The 21,447-nt window shown below is 35.6% G+C and overlaps 3 protein-coding genes across 4 annotated transcripts in view; 2 read left to right on the forward strand and 1 right to left on the reverse strand.

Annotated features, from left to right (window-relative positions):
- LOC147069814 (uncharacterized) overlaps nt 1-21,447 on the forward strand; it is a 570,178-nt gene that overhangs the window by 533,363 nt on the left and 15,368 nt on the right. The window lies entirely within an intron of this gene.
- Smr (nuclear receptor corepressor smrter) overlaps nt 1-21,447 on the forward strand; it is a 436,555-nt gene that overhangs the window by 61,038 nt on the left and 354,070 nt on the right. The window lies entirely within an intron of this gene.
- On the reverse strand, nt 15,219-20,518 carry LOC147069833 (uncharacterized). The gene is made up of 2 exons (XM_085950257.1): nt 20,323-20,518; nt 15,219-16,797 (listed from the first exon to the last, which is right to left on the reverse strand). The coding sequence occupies exons 1-2, from the start codon at nt 20,456-20,458 to the stop codon at nt 16,184-16,186; spliced, it is 750 nt and encodes a 249-aa protein (XP_085806383.1). The 5' UTR covers nt 20,459-20,518; the 3' UTR covers nt 15,219-16,183.

The following is a 21,447-nucleotide window of genomic DNA, read 5'->3' on the forward strand; positions in this document are numbered from 1 at the left end:
TCTCTTGTTAGAGTATTAAAGCAAACATTGAATCCCTCAGATGGTTTCATCAATTCATGAATTCCACTGACACAGCGTCGCTATAGGATTTGTTTCCCGAATATCCATTTTTGTCGAAATCGACATTTTAATGCAGTTCAATTTCTTTTACCGAACTCTACCGAAATCATTTATAAAAACAATATATTTTTATCTAGGAACAGAGATATTTTTTAAAAAAACCCGAATACGCCATGTTAAGTTACAATTACTCCGTGGTGTTCTCCCGAATATCCAACTAGTCGTACCTGAATATCCAAGTTAATTTCGGTCGAAATTTACCTCTGGCTGAGTTTTTATTTCCCGAATATGACTTTCAGCCAATAAAACCGCGCTGACGCCGTGCATCTCGCTCCCACATTCACGCTGTCTAGCTCTAAAACAATCACGCCCACTTTCATATTTTTCGGCCGTCCGTCAAATTTCGTCTTATTGATATTGTTTTTAAAGTTACTATTGTTTTAATAGTGAATTCATCAAATTTGAAGAGATCATTCATAGCTAATACATCACCAGTTCAACCTGAACTTAAAGTAGAGTTATGGAAGTTAGTATTTTAACCTAAATAACTGCATTTTGTTTTGATAAATGACACAAAATCCCAACGGTTATATGAATTCTACAGTGCGACCCGGAAACTACTATGACGTAAAAATAATTATTATTTCAAATTATTATTGATCAAACATTGTTTGTCTTTATTTTACTTTTAATCTAGGTATTTCTATAAAAATAAAGGCGATAATATTATTTATTTTTGAATGCGCTGATAGTTAATTTAATTTAATATGTATGTTAGTAACTATTTATTTGGTGAATATTATATACTTAGGATATTGGTACCTACCTAATATTAGCAGCCGATGGTAATTAATTTATACATGCTATTATTTGGTGGTTTGCAATAAGTTTAATTGTTAATTATAGAACTATATAGATATAATAATATACAGATATATATACATAGATTTTTTCTTTGGAAAAAGTTTTAATATAAAATTGTTAGCAAGTACAAGTAAGTACCATCATAAAATATTGGAGAAATCTGTGACGTCAGTTAGTAATTGAAGTAGTAGATACCTACTTTAATTTAATAAACAAAAACCGATCGCCGATAGTCGCTTGATTTTGAAGAATGCTGGTGGGCATGTATTAAAAGGCCAATAGTTTGTCGTCATAAGTATGTCACCTCGTAGCATAGTGGATAATGCGTGGACTGTAGCATAAGCCCAGGAGATGCAGGGACGCAGGGTCGATTCCTGCCGGGTGTCTTACTTTTTTCAAAACTATATTTTCTATTGGTTATAATATATTTTCTTAGAAGTGATTTTAAAAATTATGTATGTTTAATTATTAGAATGGTACATTCTTAAATCTTGTGAATTATTCGTTCAATAAAAAAATAGTTAATTACTTAAAAACTATTTTATTACTTAATCCGAAAAAAACCGAAAAAGCGATTGCCGCATGGTATTATTACATACGAACTTGGGTAATTACGATCATTAAGTATTTAAATAGTAGAAGTAATTATTAACAATAATTATCGTGTAAATAAATATAACATTTGAGGCGCGTACTTTTTGACCACTCAGTAATCCGTGGGCCGTGCAGCAATACGCTACGGTCTTAAATCCCGAATGTCCTTGTTTCGTCCCGAATATCCATTATTCTGAGAGAGCGCTAAAAATTTCCCGAATGTCCACAGTGAGTACTTGTAAATAAAACGCATTTTCTGTGCATTTAATGATTTATACCAGTATATTATTCTTGGAATCTATTCTTAGATAATGTTGCAATCCTACAGTGTAGAAAGAATGATTGATACATCTACTGATATTTAAATATACGACAATGAAATTTGTTTTTCGTCTCCTGTAAAATTGACAATTGGTCTATTCGGGAAACAAATCCTATAGCGACGACAGGCCTAGCTTGTCGTAGAATACCAAGAGGAGAGGGCTCGACCCGTTGAGAAGGCTTATACGACAGCCAAATTATCCTGTTCACGATCCTTAGTCATGAGGTCACGAAGAAGAAGTAATGTTATATTCATTTAAATAACTTCGGTCATGCCGTGGGGGTCCGGACCAGAAAATCACCCCCCTTTGTGTGCGCGCCTGACTTGATAGACGTGGCTCTACGTCAAAAAATTTCACTTTAATACCGAGAAATAACGCTGTCTTTGCAATCCAAAAAATATAAGTATCACTAATACTATTTTTTTTAATACATTTGACCTGTCATATCTATAGATACGTATATGTCATACAATGAAATTAAAAAAAAAGGTCATTAAAAGACATCGAAAACATCTTGCGAGTAGGAAGGTAGATAGATACCTACTTCTTTCTAGTCCTGTAATAACATTGAAGTTGCTCTCTCGCCGCGTTGCCTAGCGACCATGCAACCAATCAACCCCTTTTCGTTTGCGGACGACGTTTATATGCTTATAGGTAGCTAGCCGGCCGCGTGTTGAATAACTTTTAGTCCGTGGCAGGGGAGATAATTAGTTATTTATAAAGGTGAAATAACTGTTGTTGCTTGAACAGCTGTTTGCTTCTTGTGACAGTCGATCGGCAGGTGTTTAGGGGAGTGGGGGGATTAAATGAGCGGCGTCGTTGTTATGTCACGTATTTACCGGCGACATTAGTTCTGTAGAGATTTTTTAAATAAATAATTCAATATTGTCTTCTTACCTGTTTCAATTCTGCGTCACCTTTTTTTGTTTAAAGTATTACAGATTATTGTATGTATCAGTCGATTTATTTCTGTTGATGTATGATTAAAAACTATGTAAGAATAATACGATACAACATGTATGTAGTGTAATTAAAGACATGTCAAGCGAGGGTGTTAGGGGTGCAAGGCTCCCGGGCGCCAAGATTCAGGAGGCGGCAAAATACACAGAATTATTATTAAAATATAATACATAAATATTCAAATCGATTACGTAAACTAAACCTAATGTTGAAATATGTAGTAGGCACCTACGTGTGTTGTATATCTACTACTGAATAGTGACTCGAAGGGCGCCAAATCAACGTGGACACATAATAATAATATATCCTATTTGTGAGCTCAAGGTCTCCTATCTACGACTGAATAGCATTCTCTCAAAGTCTTCATAGAATGGTTCAAAGGACAAAATGTAATAATAATTGTACATATTCAGGATATTAACCGAGTCATTAAGCAATACTATGTGAGGGGCTTTATTATAATGAGTCGATTTAATAGAGAGAATTTGATAAATAAATATGTAATGATTTCAACTATTTTAATATCTTGTTTATTTAAATTGAAAAATATTTTTGTATCGGGGGGGGGGCAATTTTGGGTTAGTACCTACCTGAGCGGCAACCACCATTGGCGAGGTCCTTTATACTGACTAAATATTAATAAGAAACTATTATTTTACTAGGTGGGGAAATGAAACATATAAGTAGGTATTCGTAATAATATTATATTTCTACTAGGAACTTTATACTGGCATTATAGATTAATAAAAAATAACTTAACACCCAAAACTTAACTAACAATAATACATTTATTATATGATAAGCAAATCAATATTGGGTAACAAAATTAATAGCTAAATAACGTGACGATTTAAATAACTACCAATATTGGTATGTACTTGTATATTTCTATAAAGCCTGTATATTTTACGTAAAATAGATTTTTTATTTATACAAATAACAAAATTTTAATACAATACCGATTATTAAGAAGCGTGTAGTGTAGATATAGTCTATATATGCGATCGGCAACAAAGACGCAAACCATTTTACATGAAAAATTATTGCAAGCGCAGAAAAGCTGCATATTTTCGGCAATGGGAAGGTATTATTTAATTACGCTAAGCGTAAGTAGCACAGAACAGATAATAATTAGAATTAATACCGATAGGCTATATTCAATGCGCCGCATCTTGATGCAGGGCATTGAATGTGATTGTCCTACGAAAATGATGCACGTGCAATAGTGTGTGTAATACACCAACATTTTTTTTCCGACCATGTCCGATCCTAATAGGATCATATGGGCCTCCACAGAGTAGAGGGGTGTATTAACAGATTTTGTTTTTTTTTTACGAGAAATGGATGTCAGCCACTTGCTCAACCTATTAGGTCCATACCCTGACTCACACGCGATTTGAAAAACAATATGTGTACTTGCCAGACCCAGGATTCGAACCTGGGACCCACGGCGTGATAGTCCAACGCTTAAGCTGCGCGGCCACCGTGGAAGTTTGACATTAAATGAGCGTAAATGCATAAACCGAGAGCAGTTTTCAGTATTCGACGTAAAACGTATTCTTGACAGTTGTGTAAATTTAACCCGGATTCTTCCTTACTCGTGTCGGTTACCTGCTATCGCCTTACCCGTTTTTTTTATTTCAGTTCCTATTATTTCTGAGTTCACTGGTAAGTAGGTTCTCTTGACTACGCAACTTCCTCGCCAACATTCTTTAGAAAACAGCACCAAAAGAAGTATGAAAAGTTTCAGAAATACTATGATTTGTACCATTTTTATATTCGGTAATAGAAGAAAATGGATGGCAACACTGATCTGAGTGGAAGTCTTCAACCGCAACGTAGTACGTATTTGCCTACTGGAGCAGTGGGTATAATAATATATTTTTTATGTTTCTGTATGTATTCAGCAAAAGAAGTGGAATCGACCATCATTATCATCATCCCACGTTTCGCTCTCAGGTTGTGGGTCGGATGCGGGCGACTCCGCGGAGGCCTTGCGTAGCAGTGCTGCTCACCCCGCGCGACCCCCACCGCAAAGCCGCGGCGAGTATGCTCCGAACGGAATTTTATTATGATTCCGAAACCGGTTTGACCCCTCCCGGCGTGGCCGACTGCAGAGGACACCTTCGATTTTCTTGCGGATTCCGGAAAACCCAGATTTCCCATCCCATAGAACAAAGAATTCATTAAAATCGATTGTTAGTGTTGATTATGTATTTAACCAGTGGAGTAGTAGACGATGGTAGCATACATATAGTGAAAATCATAATATTTAGGACGTCCATGAGATGAGACACAAGAAAAAATAAGTAGCAATAAAATTCAAAACGATATAAGTATACATAGGTATGTCAAGGGCGAAGGGTGGAGGTAGGCTGTTAAAATACATCATACATAGTGCACTCATACGTATTGAAATAATACTACTAGTTTTTTTTGGAATAAGATCGGTCAACATATTAAAATACGCGCGCGGATGAGTATTTTCAACAATAGGTGAGACGAAATTTCGCATTCGTCACCAATCGCCGAGCGGCATTCGAGGTGGAGTGCGTCGATTTTTTTTTGTGATGTCGTCGAAAGAATATATTCTTATATCGTGTAAAGATGGCCAAAAAAACGTTATGTCTGTACTCGAGAAAGAAAACATGATAATGAATATATTATTATTACTAATATAACAATAAACATAACACTAAATGGACGCATGTTGAATGTTTATGACAAATTATGTCCCGGCGGTACGCGTAGTACATCTATGGGTACGCGTCATTAGCTCAATCGTCGCATAGTTACGATATTTTTAGACCATGCCTCAGCTGAGTGCCTTAAGTAGAATGACGTTTATCTGGCTTAAATATTTTGACAGTTGAGTTGGGAAGGGAGTTGGTTGGATTAGGGAGTTGAGAAAATGTATCGGTGTTAGTCTGAGTGAAGGCAACTTTGTTGACATTTCTGAGTTCTGAATGAATGTTCTGAATATATCGGTGTCTAGTCGAATGGCTGTGTGCATTTCGCCTTACAAAACTAATATTGACATGACAATTTATTAAATATTTAATGCAATGTCTTAGTGTGGCGCCGTTATTCATAGACGAACATGACGCAACTTGATATGATGTCATTAAATTGAAATCGTTACAGCAAAAAATCTTGAATGCGACTGTCTTTTGGCTATCTATCTCCTGGCACTGCCGTTCGGCGAACGGGTCAAACCAGACCCCAGTCTGAGTCTTTTTTTTCATTGCCACCGACCTTTTGCCTCATTCCTCGTCGTATACATTTTCAAGTAATTTCTTCGCGAAGAAACTGCAACATACCTACTGCAATACTTTCTTTTCGCGAATGGTTATCTCTTCTAAGGCGCGCTCACAAGGGCGGGGGAGGCTTTCGTAAATCGATATTTATGTCCCAGAAAATATATTGCGTAGAACGCGTTACAGCAGTTCAAACATTCTAACGAGGAGGCATTCTAAATTTGAAAAAGTTTTCGCGTTAATTATATTTCATGTCTCGTTCTTACTGATTATGTCATTCATTTGATTCACGAATATGTAATAAAAATTCTCATCGAACGCAATTTACTTGATTGTCTTCAGAGCGTTCAGTAAGAATGCTCTGGCTCGCTTCTGCTTTTCATAGCGCTCATAAAGTATCCTATCTCGCTCCTATCTTCAGAGCGTTCATGAAAGGCGTTGACTGGATGGAAACATAGTTTTTAGCCATGGCATCTGATTCAGTCATGATTAGGGATTCCAATCGAGCTATTATGAATCTCGGGATTGATAAACATAATCCCGAAACTTTCGGGATTCATCTTTTTATTAATTTTTATGGAAAATAAAATCTAAAATAAATATAACAAACAACTACATTAGAATTAATAAACTGAGTAACTAACTAACGAATAAACTACCCATGTGTAAGTTGCCGATTCATTTTATTTTTTCACATAAATTAATAAGAATGAGAAAGATTGGAAAAAACAATGCTTCACACTATTGACAAAGTAATTCCACCATGATCTCGTACGTTTTACGGCAGTTTCATATTTGGCTGACTAATTAGATTTATAAAGCGGAAAGGCCATAAGTACACCATGATTTGCTTTACTATTTTAAATCTCGCTAACCCAATGGAGAAAAATGCCAATCCCGGGATTGTCAAATTGTAATCCCGAAATCCCGGGATTAAAATTTTGGCTTGGAATTGGATTCCCTAGTCATGATGCATGCGCATACAAGGTGGTGTACTACTGTTTCGCGGGCAGTCATTGACTCGCCTGCAGTGTTGCCAAGTCAAAATTTAAAATTTCAGTAGATTTTGAGAAAAAATTCAGTGGATTCCATAAAATATCAGTAGATTTTGAAAAAAGTGATTAATAAGACCTTTTTTCAGATAAATTCCGTTTTTACACGAAGCGCAATTAACGTCTCCTTTTTTTAGACAAAAATTCTTATCGGCAAAGTAATTCCGTTTTTACACCTTAAGTAATTAACATCTCCTTTTATTTAGACAGAATCCGTATCGAGAAAGTCAAATAATTCCATTTTTAAAGAACCAAAAATAATTTACGACTCCTCTTTTCTTTTTTTAGACAAAAAATTTCATATCGACAGCATCAGAAATATCAGTTGATTTCTTTAATTTCGAAAAAAAATCAATAAGTAATTCAGTATATTGGCAAAAAATATCAGTAGACATGGCAACACTGCTCGCCTGTCTCAAGTTAGACGTACATCAATGACTGAATGAATATTATAATATAATTTTAAAGTATCGCTATTTTATTACACTTTTCAAATTATAATTGTAATTAAAATATGTATGTCTTTTTCAATACCTTCGTCAAAATCGTATCTTACGAAATCCAGCAACTCTTGCGGACCCATTTGGGAAGCTATAGGAAGAACTAAGTCTGAAATAATGTTTTCTAATAGTCCATGCAAATTCCATCAAGTACTTTCGGTCGATAGTATTAAGATTGAGGATCATGGCCCCACATCCTGAAGCGGGTCTCCAGGCTAGGATTTTTGGCGGCCCCCTTACCTATCGCTGAAGATAAAGGCAGTGTGATGCTCTACAGTAGCGTTTTCCGTATATTTAGTGTTTTTTTGTATAGTTTATTACACAACCATTATACAACCACATTATTTTAAATAATAACATCGAAGAAAAAAGTCTTTTTTTTACTATTAGAGAGAATTTGTGATGTGTGTTTATATCACTTATCTGGTCGAATCGCCACCTGAGCCCGGGCCCCCAGGCTAGAGCCTTCTCAGCCCCCCCTTTGTGGGGCCATGTTGAGGATACATTATTAAGTACATATATCTTACTTACCGTTATCGGATATTATAGGCGGTCAAAACCAGTCCTGACCTAGGTAGGTATATTGAATCGAAATGTATTATGAACTTTGTACTTTTAGTTAGTATCGGAACATACCTAAAACTTAGACATGGTCATACAGTTGTTTTTGTGTAGTTCTATAAAATATAATTGAAACGTGACATCCGTTATATCATCATAACTCAAATCTGATTAATCGCCACTTTCCAGTTGGAACGAAATGTTTAATTTCACACAAAGCAGACCAAACGCGTGGCGCCGAGTGGTTGCACTATTGTAAAATGCATCGGAGGGAATGGGGAAGTGCATCGCCAGTGCGCCGTCAGCTTGATAGTAGGTAGTAATAATAATCGCGATCGATGCACCCACGCTACTCCGCCATTCCCTTTCCTGCTCTCAATGTCGCTCAGGTTTCTCTGTTCCTGGTATCACCACTATGTTGTTATTAAAATACGGCTATTATTATTTATCCATACTACTGTAGCGTAATATTTTACTACTATTTACTACAGCAGCGTAAATTTACTATGTTATAGTATAGGGATTCTAGATACTACTGATGAATTACATAATTCCTATCTAGACTTATACATTATACGTGTTAATAATAAAGTTCAAACTGGCATGTAGTGCATTTGGGCGCCTGTTACTGATGAAAAAACATTCAGGACGTTTATTTGGCATGTTTTAATAATTTTACTCTTCTAATGGATTTAAGTTTTGTACTATGTATTCCATTTGACGATGGACTCACTCACCGGATGGAGGCACTCACATGGAATAGTACAAAACTTAAATCCATTCGAATTAAATTCAAATTCCATCTAAGTAGTAGCTTCGGTCGATAGTATTGATATAATAAATTTTACTCTTAATTAAAAATGTATTATTAGAATTTATCAACGCTGGAGTGTTCTTATCATAATATTATAGGTGTAGTGATATTAGTTATTTATGTAAAAACAAAACATGGTTTACGTAACAGTTAATTAAGTTAGTAACATAAACAGGGCTCGAAATGGACCGGAACGAACCGGAGCGCCGTTCCTGTTCGTGAAATCGGTAAAATTATCGCTCCGTCTTGTGGAAAAAATAATTTGACCGAATGAGCTAGATAAGCCACATAATAGAAAATCTAATACTTATTTTTATAAAAAACACATAGAATTTGATAAATATGTGAATATCTTCAGAAAACTGTCGACCGCTCCGGTTCGTAAATTTTTCCATTTCGAGCGCTGAACATAAAGTTAAAAATACACAGCAAATTTTACCCTCAGAAGTGAGATGAAGAATAAACAAAATACACATCACTGGCAATGTCTGTGTCTCGAACCCCTCGCTAAGGGTGGCTGATAAGCCTGACACGAGGAAATAATTCTTATTTCGAAGAAGAATTCTTGGGAACGTCAGGATTGGAAACCATCCACAGTGTTGGCAAAAATATTGTTAAGAGCAGAGGAGGTGACAAGCCATAAAGAGACGCAGTCAGAAAATATTCTTTTGACAAATTATCAAAAGGAAAATATGTATGTGTGTTAAAATAAAGACACCGAAGAAATTTCTTATAGTTGTATATACCTACGTCAATCATCCCGAGGCCGCTGGATCGACAAAATCCGAAATCACAGAACCGAGAAGAATGGAATCAGATTGGAGAGCCATTCATCCATCAGTGACTAGATTCAGTCTGATAAGGTAATATTAATATTAATAATTTTCATCGTCATCATCAGCCTGAATCTATCCATTGCTGGATGAAAGCCTCTCCAAGCTGATTCCACTTCTCTTGGTCTGTGCGTTGCGTTGCCACGTACTTCCGTAAAACTTTATCATTTCATCGATCCAACGACCTCTAGGTCTACCTTGCGGACGTTTTCTACCTCAGATACGACTGGATGATTGAATTTGTCCAACGATTGTCCTTAGAGCTATATGCCAGCCCAAAAAGAAATATAATTTTATATATAATAGACGAGTAATATTAACAATTTTAAATGGGTAGGCATCTGTTTTCTTGGCCAGCACAATCTAGGTATGATAATATGCCACCTGTTTTGATTTGAAACTCAATAACGTACTCGTTCGCGATGCATTTAATTTGTTTGTTGTAAATTTTTTTCATTATCTAGTACTCAGCGCCTGGCTTCAAATTTCCAACTGCGTGAAAAAATGTAAACAAACACCCGTTGCACATGCATTTATGATATTATTAAAAAATATATTTAATAAAACACCACAGGCACTTTCTAATGAAGTCATAACTTTTGTTATTCATGTCTTTATTTTATGATTCAAAAGTTACTTGCTAGCCGCGAGTGGAAATAGCCGCGTATCCGGAAACGGTCGACCGCCGTACTTTTTATGTTTGTTTTATTACGGATAAATATATCCGGTCCGTGCGGTTTTTGATAAGCATCCCCCTAAATTTAATATAAGAATAATGTGTACCAAGGTGGGACAGGTATGCATTTAATGCCGAGCCCCTGACAGGGTTATCCACTGTTGGTGTGCCTAGTCTGACATTTAATAGCAATAATATACGTACTTTGTGGCTTTAGAGTTATCTTTCATCAATCCTTTTGTCCCTTCATGGAATAGTCAGAATGCTGCTTCATTTATTATTACGACGTTTTTATTAGCTCGTATTCTTATTTATCCGGTGGTTGTTTGTCCGATACAAATCTTGCAACCGACTCTTAACTAACTTCCCGACTAGCTAGACATTTGAAACTTTTAGAATATATCAGAACACGATGCCAATGCATTTTTTTAAAATACTTTTAGCCATCTTTAAGTAGAATTGAATTCATTTTAGTTAATTCTGTTTTGTATGAAAAGTTATTACAGTCATTCAGTTGAAAAAAGAGGGCAATTATTTTTGATTCGAAACTTAACTAAATAAACTGTATTCTAAATTCTGACGATAGATGACTCTCAATATATTAAGATTTTGCACATTTTATTTATTCATTTAAATTTAAATTAATTACATACTTGAAGATATAGTTTTCGTAGAAGGTAGGCTTTAAATAATCGCCTAGTATGGAGCCTTCGCCACTGACATATATACAATAACACTTTGCATTGTGTATTGTGTCGACCCTACTTTATTATTGTTGGTCGAAGCTAGAGTTTCATTTTAAAAACTGGCACAGTTGGCATCCCTGCTCGCGCGGATGAGTGCAGCGAAAACATCACGCACCATGCATGTTATAATTAACATGCATGCAGCCGGTGCAACACTCTTTTTTCTTTGTTTTTATTTGATTGTTCCTCGCTTGGTGGAATGCTTACTGGCCATAAAGTAATATTTTGTTAGATTAACTTAGAGATTATAGCATAACGGCTCTCTCGTATTGTAAGTAACTTGTATAGCGGTCAAAGCTTCTCCTGAAGATAAAATATAATTCGTGTTAAAGTGGTCTATTGACATCGAGTCTCAACTATCCTCCGGACTCCACAACTCTTAAGAGAGAATACTGTGTAGCTTATCACCTAGTGACACATGCGAGTTGGAAACCATCCACGTCTTCATCGTCCTTCGATTGTTCCTATGACTATCAGCCGCTCTTAATTGTGTAAGCTTTGCCAGTTATTCGTATTTGTTTTCATTAAAATAGGACTACAATTTACAGATGGTGTTGGTTAGTTTTAAAAATTCAATTAAACCCTGTGAAAATCAAGCCATAATAGATAATAGTAAAAAAATACTCGTCTATCTATAAAATATCTAAAATTATGCAATTAAATCACACATAGCTTTGAATATTTTATAGATAGAATAATATTTTTTATTTATTATAGTATGGTTTAGGTAGGGTTTAATAACTTTAAAATAAATAACCAACAATATGTGTAATATTATGTATTCGTAATCCAACGAAAACAAATATGAATGAATGAAGAAGTTTGCGCAATTTTGTCGTATCGCCTAAAATATACCAAAACTATCATAGCTTGATTTTCGCAGGGTTTAATTGAATTTTAAAACTTACCAACACCATCTGTAAATCGTAGTATCAATAAAAACAAATACGTATAGCTAACAAAGTGTAATGTGCACTATTTATGGCAGATCATAACAGCCTACCTCCACCTTTCGCGAATGCAAGATAGTAAAGAACGTATATAAGAAGAGATAAACAACCCTCGAAATTAGTCCTCGACACTACTTGACTGCTGCCCCGGTCTGCTCGTTCGACCAACGGAGTAAAAATGTTAAATTCTCTAAACAAATCTAATATGTAGTTATCATTTTCAAATAAATATCAAATAAATGACAGTTATTTTATAAACCAGAAAAATTACTGCACCATCGCAGTGTTTTTATTCTTAAAAATTCCATTCGGCTCAAATGTTTTAATTTGTTATTAAATATAATATGACTGACGGTGGCCGCCTATTTTCTTTCGTCCAACTGTTTTCTTACACATCACTTGGTGTGATATCTGCTGACATGGGTCGCAGGATTCCGTTGTTAGATTAGGTTTTTGGTTGTTGTCTTTCCCACTCGACCACATGGTCTCGGAGATGTTATTACAGCGTTTTTCTTACCTCGTATTCTTATTTGTCCGGTACAAATCTTGCAATCGATTTTTAACTAACTTACCGACTAGCTAGACATTTGAAACTTTTAGAATATATCAGAACTCGATGCCAATGCATTTTTTTTAAATACTTTTAGCCATCTTTAAGTAGAATTTAATTCATTTTCAGTTAATTCTGTTTTGTATGAAAAGTTATTTCGACACCATTATTGGTTGCTAGGGGTCTGGGGTCCTAGCAACTAAATTATTAATATGTACGTGCGTTACTATGGAAATCAGTATGGCATGTCAAAATGACATTTCAGTATTATTTTTAGCAAGTACAATTTTTTTTTGATTGTTTAAGCTAGTCAAGTCAAGTTTATATGAATCGACAGAAAATTTAAAAACGTTGTAAGTATATAAAAAGTTCTTTTTATCTTGTAATTATTTTTATACATTCTCAGGATCGTGCGCAGAGAAGTACATGTACCTACATAATGTTATCTGAGTGTCCTCATCTCCTGTTCATAACATATATTAATTTAGTTTTGGTTGTTTCTGCTGTATAGCTCTGGCCTTGATCCCATAATGTCATAATCGTTGTTAGGTTAATAAATAGTACATACTTCTATGTAAAATACGAAAAAAGAAAACCTGCTCGTAACATTAATTGAAATAATTATTATTATAAGTGATGACGTACGGTCGTTACGAAATCCTGCAGTGTTTGTGTGTTTATTTTTAATGATTCTTCCCACGCTAGCCGAACCTAAATAAGCACTTTACAAAATTGATAATTATTCTTCTGAGAATCAAGGCGTTGCGTCGACATTTTTCTCGCCTCCCCGCGAAGAAGTTCGGAGAGTGTTCGGTGCCAGCTTGTAGTTTTTGGGGCTGTGCCAATCTTCCATGCACGGGGCACCAGCGCCGGCAATGCGGCGTAATGATCAATTCATGAATGACCGACTACTACGCCCACCTAAGTACAGTCCGGTTGCCGCCACGCTTTTCAACCACCCTCTGCAAAATTATTGTTATAACAAAATGTCATCGTCAATTCGGACGAATTTTTATGCTCTCTCCGTTCTTTTACTACTTATCTTAATTTATGGCAGTGATGTACAAAATTTTGATAAAGCGAGAAAGTATCCTCTCATCAAGGCCTCGCCATGATAGTTTATATCACAATATGAATAGTGCACACCTAGGGGCGGCAGGTTATATGAAAGTATGGTGAAGCCGGCTAGTATGGCGAAAAAGTATGGTGGGGCGGGCTGGTAATCAATTTATGGCAAAATTTGAATGTTAACATTATATTATATGGGTACATTATAATGACCAAAGTAAATCCTCTGTGATGCCCTGAATTTGTTTTATCGCGTCGCTATTTTTCGTAAGTTATCGGCTATTGTTGGCCTGCTTAATTCAGCTGTATGAGAAAGCCGATTGCTTGCCCCTCTTTCAATTTAATACCTCTATGGTGCACACTCTAGTCCAGCGATACTCAACCTGCGGCCCTTTAAGCTTTTATGTGCGGCCCGAAACACATTTATTATCAGGAACATGATTTTTAATTTTGAAATAAACGCTTGGATACACATTACTTTTGTTAATAATTGTTAAAATCTCAAAAATGTTGTGTGAACAAGGGGGGTTTCATGATTTTTTTCGTCACACCAGTAGTGATGCCGCCCGCGTTACTTTACAAATATATGTATTTGGCCAGAAGGAAAAAAAGGTTGAGTATCATTGCTCTAGTCAGTATTTCCGAACGTTTATCAGGGGTACTCAACCTGGCCCTACCGTCCACTAGTAGTCGTTTCAGCTTTAATGGTGGGCGGTAGGGTCTTTAAAAACATTTTCATAAAATTCCCCGTAACAATTTAAATTTCAGAAAATATACTATTTGTATCGCCCTCGCATAAGTTTAGTTCACATTACGTTATGTGGAAAATGATATTCAGTCTATTGATACCATTCCCTACCTCATATCTTGTGGAATCAGGCTTTAGTGTTAATCATGATCAATGAAAGAAACCGCCTGAATATTTCCGAAAGAGGAGACCTTCGTTTGTTCCTCACAAAAATTGAGCCAGATATCCAGTATTTAAGTAGTTTCGCACCATCAGCCTCATCGATCTCATTAAAAATTTAATCAATTGAATGTAATTTCATCAGACTTCATGCTTCTATGTATGCAAAGTATAAATAAAAAGATAGATTTAACTACAGTAAGTAGTTTTATAAAGATTTATTCTGCCAAACTTAGCGAAAGTCTGACATAAAGTATTTGGTAAGTAATTATTATTCTATTATTAACTTACTGTAACTCTACTTGATAAATTTTATAAAGTAAAGTTACTTCCCAACTTTTTAAATCACCATTACTGTGGAACCGGTTAGAAAATTTTACTACTAACAGAGATATAAAAGTGGGCGGTAGGTATAAAAGGTTGACTACCCCAGGGTACGCCTGAGGACTGTTCAAAATGAGAGAAATGTTTTGGGAACCGTTAGCGCAGAAAAAAATATTGTTAACATACTTTGTAGTATTTTGTTTATTAGTTTTTAAACCTTGTATTACAACATAAGTACAGAAGTACAGAGCGCTACAAATTTTCGGTGCTCCGGCTCCGGGTAAAATCCCAGTGCTCCGCTCCAACGCTCTGCCTATACCTCATCAAATTGCATCGCACAGCCATCTTAATTGTTAATATCCTTTAGTAAAATAGCGCCGCAGGCGAATTTTTCTTATCATTAGAGCAACTTTGTGGTGTCTGTTTATCTCAATTAACTGGTCGAACCGCACGCCGGGCCCCCCCTAAGCCCGGACCCCCAGGCTAGAGCCCTATAAGCCCACCCTTTGTGGGGGCCATGCCTGGGACAATCAGCACTTTGAAGATACGTGTCTGGTGGTGGAGGGAAAGCACGCGTCGAATAGCTTCACAACCACGCCCAATAATTGACATATTACCCCTTTGTTAAAACGTTCAAACAACAAATAATGTTAGAAGAGACGATAGTGTAAGTTTGTTCACAAACTACAATCGGAAAAGTTTTCATACTCTCCACATCCACTATTATAAGTTTTCGTATTATCAAACACTTCCACAGGTACCCACTGAAGAAAATAATACTATACGACCCGAATGTGGCTGATAGTTGGTTATTCCGTTATGCACGCAATGTCGCGAGACTCACCCCACCACCATCCGGTGCGATACTGTACTGTTTTGTATGTGCTTTCGACACGCGACATTTTTGACAGGTATGGCACAACGAAAGTGCTATCATTCTCATACATTATTATAATTATAGATATACCCGGGTGATGCCATTCCGTAATAATTATTATAATTCTTTGGTGCGGGCGTGTTATTTTTTCACATTGTGTTGAAGCATGTTAAAAGGACTTTATACAGTCGAACTTGGTTATTACGAGCAATCTCCATTTTGACGTACGCTGAGCATGTGGGCCGTTAATATCTATGTATCTTAATACTATATCTGTTCATAATCACTGCTAAAATAACCATCTTGGGAATGAGATGCTTGCGGTGTATTTATTTTTGATATCTCCGTCAATAATAACTCTTGCATCTGTGTCCTGAAACGTAACTTGTTTAATGGTGGTAACTGTTGCATATATGGCAATATTGATTTGAACCAATGGAAGTCTTCATCGTCGTCGTTCAGCTGTTCTTTATGCAGTTTCCCTCGCTCAATTTCGAGGAAAGCTCCCAGCGCATCTCCCTTTCTTTTCCGACTTTGTGAAGACGCTTGCTTGACTGGTGCAGCTGTCGGGCGTGACATGGAAGGTGACGACGTCTCACTGTCGTTTTGTGCGTCTTCGATAAAAACACCGTGTGTCATGGTCACGTTCGATTCGATTTTGCTTTCCACTTTTGTAATAACAGGTGAAAATGGATCATGAATATCAGATTTTCTGTGTTTTATAACGACTTTTAAAAATGACATGGACTCAAAATATGGCCAAGTGCCGTTATATTCTGGCTGATTTTCGGCATCAGCTTCCGATCCAGTCTTGGGAATTTTTTTGTATTCCTTAGCAAACGTGTCCCTTAAGTTTTTCCACTTTTTCTTAACGACGTTACCTGAAACAAAAATACAAGAAATTAATTAACGTTTTCATTTTTCTAGGTATTTATTTCGCCACAGTGATACAGTACCGGAACTACTCGTACTGAAAGAAATATAATTTGTCATATAAATCCAACATGCGTCCATTTAATGTTCTGTTTATTGCTCTATTAGTAACAATAATAATATATTCATTGCCATGCTGACAAGTAAATGGGCAACGTTTTTAGTCATCTTTACACGATTTAAGAATTAATATCCCCGTCGCCATCACGAAACAAATTGACGTATTGACACCTCGACGTTCGCTCTCAGACTGCCAGCGAGTCCAAAATTTCGTCGCGCCTATAGTTGAAAATTATTTACCGTTTCACTGATGTATCGTCTTAAGCAGAGACAAGTTGTTTATTTTTGTAGTCTTGCTCTTGATAATGTGCTTGAGCAGTTTTTATTAGGTACTAGCTGAAGTACCCGGCTTCGCACAGGGTCGCTTCGTGGTTATATTTATCTTAGATATTTAAAAAATAAGAGGTAATTATTTTTTTAATATTAAAATATCTGTGTAATACAATATATCAATATGAAAATAATTCTAATAGGAGTAAAGGTCAAACAAAAGAACACTAAATTAAAATCGAATCCAAAATACGCAAACGTTATTTATGTTATTAATATGCACTAACAAACCAAAATTGGATTAAACGAACTTTGTATTTTATATAATACTAATTTAGAAACCTTTGCAGGTGTGCGCACAACAACTTACATTACAAAAATTTCATCGCAATCAGATGAATGGTATAAGAACGCATACGAATAGAAGAAGATAGAATAGATGAAAAAGAAATGGTTGCCTCAATTCAGAAACCTTGGCGGGCGTGAGCACAATACTTGATCAAAATTCCATTGCAATCGGATGAATGGTATAGGAACGCATACGAATAGAAGAAGAAGAAGATGGTTGTACTAATTCAAAAACCTTTGCGGGCGTGCGCACAACAACTGGTCAAAATGTCATCGCAATCGGATGAATAGTATAAGAACGCACACGAATAGAAGAAGATAGAATTGAAGAAAAAGATGAAGAAAATAGTTTTATCAATTCATTAACCTTTGCGGGCGTGAGCACAACACTTGATCAAAATTTCATTGCAATCAGATGAATGGTATAGGAACGCATACGAATAGAAGAAGATAGAATATAAGAAGAAGATGGTTGTACTAATTCAGAAACCTTCGCGGGTGTTGGCACAATTACTGATGAAAGTTTCATCGCAATCGGATGAATGATATAGGGACCATACGAATAAAAGAAGAAATAATGAAGAAGAAGAAGAAGAAGATGGTTGTACTAATTCAGAAACCTTTACGGGTGTTACCACAAAAACTGATAAAGGTTTCATCGCAATCGGATGAATGGAATAGGAACTCATACAAATAGAAGAATATAGAATAGAAGAAGAAGATGGTCGTACTAATTCAGAAACCTTTGCTGGTGTTATCACAACAACTGACGAAGGTTTCATCGCAATCGGATGAATGGTATAGGAACCATACGAATAAAAGAAGATATAATGAAGAAGACGAAGAAAATGTTTGTACAAATTCATTAACCTTTGCGGGTGTTGGCACAACCACTGACGAAAGTTTCATCGCAATCGGATGAATGATATAGGGACCATACGAATAAAAGAAGAAATAATGAAGAAGAAGAAGATGGTTGTACTAATTCAGAAACCTTTACGGGTGTTACCACAAAAACTGATGAAGGTTTCATCGCAATCGGATGAATGGAATAGGAACTCATACAAATAGAAGAATATAGAATAGAAGAAGATGGTCGTACTAATTAAGAAACCTTTGCGGGTGTTATCACAACAACTGACGAAGGTTTCATCGAAATCGGATGAATGGTATAGGAACTATACGAATAAAAGAAGATATAATGAAGAAGACGAAGAAAATGTTTGTACAAATTCATAAACCTTTGCGGGTGTTGGCACAACCACTGACGAAAGTTTCATCGCAATCGGATGAATGATATAGGGACCATACGAATAAAAGAAGAAATAATGATGAAGAAGAAGAAGAAGAAGATGGTTGTACTAATTCAGAAACCTTTACGGGTGTTACCACAAAAACTGATGAAGGTTTCATCGCAATCGGATGAATGATATAGGAACCATACGAATAAAAGAATACATATATAATAAAGAAGAAGAAGAAGATGCTTGTACAAATTCAGAAACCTTCGCGGGTGTTGGCACAACCACTGACGATCGGAATCGGATGAATGATATAGGGACCATACGAATAAAAGAAGATATAATGAAGAAGAGGAAGAAGAAGAAGAAGATGGTTGTACTTATTCAGAAACCTTTACGGGTGTTACCACAACAACTTATGAAGGTTTCATAGCAATCGGATGAATGATATAGGAACCATACGAATAAAAGAAGATAGAATGAAGAAAAAGAAGAAGATGGTTGTACTAATTCAGAAACCTTTACGGGTGTTACCACAACAACCGATGAAAGTTTCATCGCAATCGAATGAATGGTATAGGAACAATACGAATAAAAGAAGATAGAATGAAGAAGAAGAAGAAAATAATGATTTTTCTAATTTAGAAACCTTCATGGGTGTGCATACAACCACTTACCAAAATTTCATCGCAATCGGATGAATGGTATAGGAACCATACGAATAAAAGAAAATAGAATGAAGAAGAAGAAGATGATTTTTCTAATTCAGAAACCTTCATGGGTATGCATACAACCACTTACCAAAATTTCATCGCAATCGGATGAATGGTATAGGAACGCATACGGGACAGACACACAGACAGACAGACAGACAGACATTCATTTTTATATATTAGTATAGCCTATACTCTTCGCGAAAGTGCAAGCAATAAGTTGACAAAGTTTTATCGCAATCGGATGAACGGTATGGCAGTGCATTCAAAACGAACAAACAAACAAACAAACCCACAAACAAATATTATTTTTTATATATTAGATATATGGGAAGTTCTCATCGTCAAGATGGTTTTCCGATATTCCTTCTGAGAAATAATGTACTCTTACAATTAATAATTTAAAAAATATATTTTCACCTTCGACACCGTTTTTGAAGATTTTTTTTGATAAATTTAGAGTTGTCACCTTATAACTTTGCACTCAGCAATATATTTTATTCCTATTTGTTTATTGCTACATATATTAATATAAGTGAATATCGTTCGATCTAATTTAATGCGAGGTAACAGTCGACGAGGCGTATCAGTGCAGTTATAAAGCGTAAAGTATACGAATATATGAATAAGTAAATAATTTGTTAGTAACAGCATTGGCATTTTTTTTGTTTCGAATTTGGACAACCAGCATTCAGTGAATCAGTAGGCAAAGCATTTATCCATGTTTAATAATTTTATATTTATAGACAGGAAATATAATGCTTCAATTATTAATTATATTTTGAACAACATCCTATACGACGAAATGTACATTAAATAATAAAAGTAATTGTGCACTTACTTGTAGTACCAAATATTCCCGCAACTGTCTTCCATTCACGGTGAGATAACGGACGATTATGATATTTTTTGTTTCTTTTGTCCCACAGTGCAGGACGTTCTTGTATTGAACTGATTAAATTTTCTACATCCGCCATGATGAATGCATAAACGTATACACAGCCGCGTCCGCTTCGCGCAAAAATCTCAAACCAACTGATCGCGTCGCCAAAGTCCTCGCCGCTTCGCATCGCTCGCCGGGTTTTATCGGCACGTAGGCCACTCCCAAGTTGAACTCGCGTCGCGTTGCATTCGCATCGAGTTCGCCCACGTTTTTACAGCGTTGCCATCTCTACTGAAATTTCGATAGACCTCCTCGATGACCCAGTATTGAACGGTAACAAGTCAAAAATTCGACATTTCGCCATATAGGTATCTATCAAAATACTCGTAAAAATGAGCTCTTGTCGGTTGTGTACAGAAACAATTCGAAAAAAATAATTTAGATACATTGAGAGCCAAAAAACCCTTGGAAATTTTAAAAATTTTCAAAGAAAACCAGTTTTGTACAGATCCATTTCGAATTGTTTACATTTAAAACTGGCGTTTGATCATACGTTTCAATTTAGAATAGATAAATTCTGACATGTATCTTTTTAAAACTTGTCAAATCTTGTGTATTGTAAAATATTCAAAATATTAAAACATAATTATCTCAAAACCAGTGTTGCCAACCGGACTATAATTATAGTATTTGTACTATAATTTTGGTCCGCGTACTATGTACGATATAAAACAGGCATTGTACGCCCAAAATACTATAATTTTGAATATCGGAAAAAATATACTACTTACTAAAATTTTGATATTTCCGTTCGATAAATTGGTACAAAGTACTATAATTTCGCAATATAAGAAGATTTGGAGAACTTGGAAAAAAATGGCTCGAAAAACGTAAAAAAATCCCTTGACTTTGGCTTAAAATAAATTTTCTTGAATTCTTCGGTAAGCATTTTTGGTGGCAAGATAAGACAACCTAAATAAAAAGGGGTCTCGGAGAAACAAAAAACCTATACATTTTCAACAGATGACAACGCGTACTGTATTTTTACCCAAATACTATAATTTTGTTGGCTCTGTACTATAA

The sequence above is a fragment of the Rhyacophila brunnea genome, unplaced genomic scaffold (assembly GCF_057557595.1).
Source record: "Rhyacophila brunnea isolate RB1 unplaced genomic scaffold, BYU_Rbru_1.0 scaffold_23, whole genome shotgun sequence".
Taxonomy (NCBI): Eukaryota; Metazoa; Arthropoda; class Insecta; order Trichoptera; family Rhyacophilidae; genus Rhyacophila; species Rhyacophila brunnea.

Bases quoted from the DNA above. Each gene is read 5' to 3' on its own strand.
- LOC147069833 (XM_085950257.1), bottom strand. From the start codon at position 20,458: ATGGCGGATGTAGAAAATTTAATCAGTTCAATACAAGAACGTCCTGCA. The intron at 16,798-20,322 runs GTAAGTGCACAA...TTTTTGTTTCAG, and splicing joins GGGAATATTTGGTACTACAA to GTAACGTCGTTAAGAAAAAG.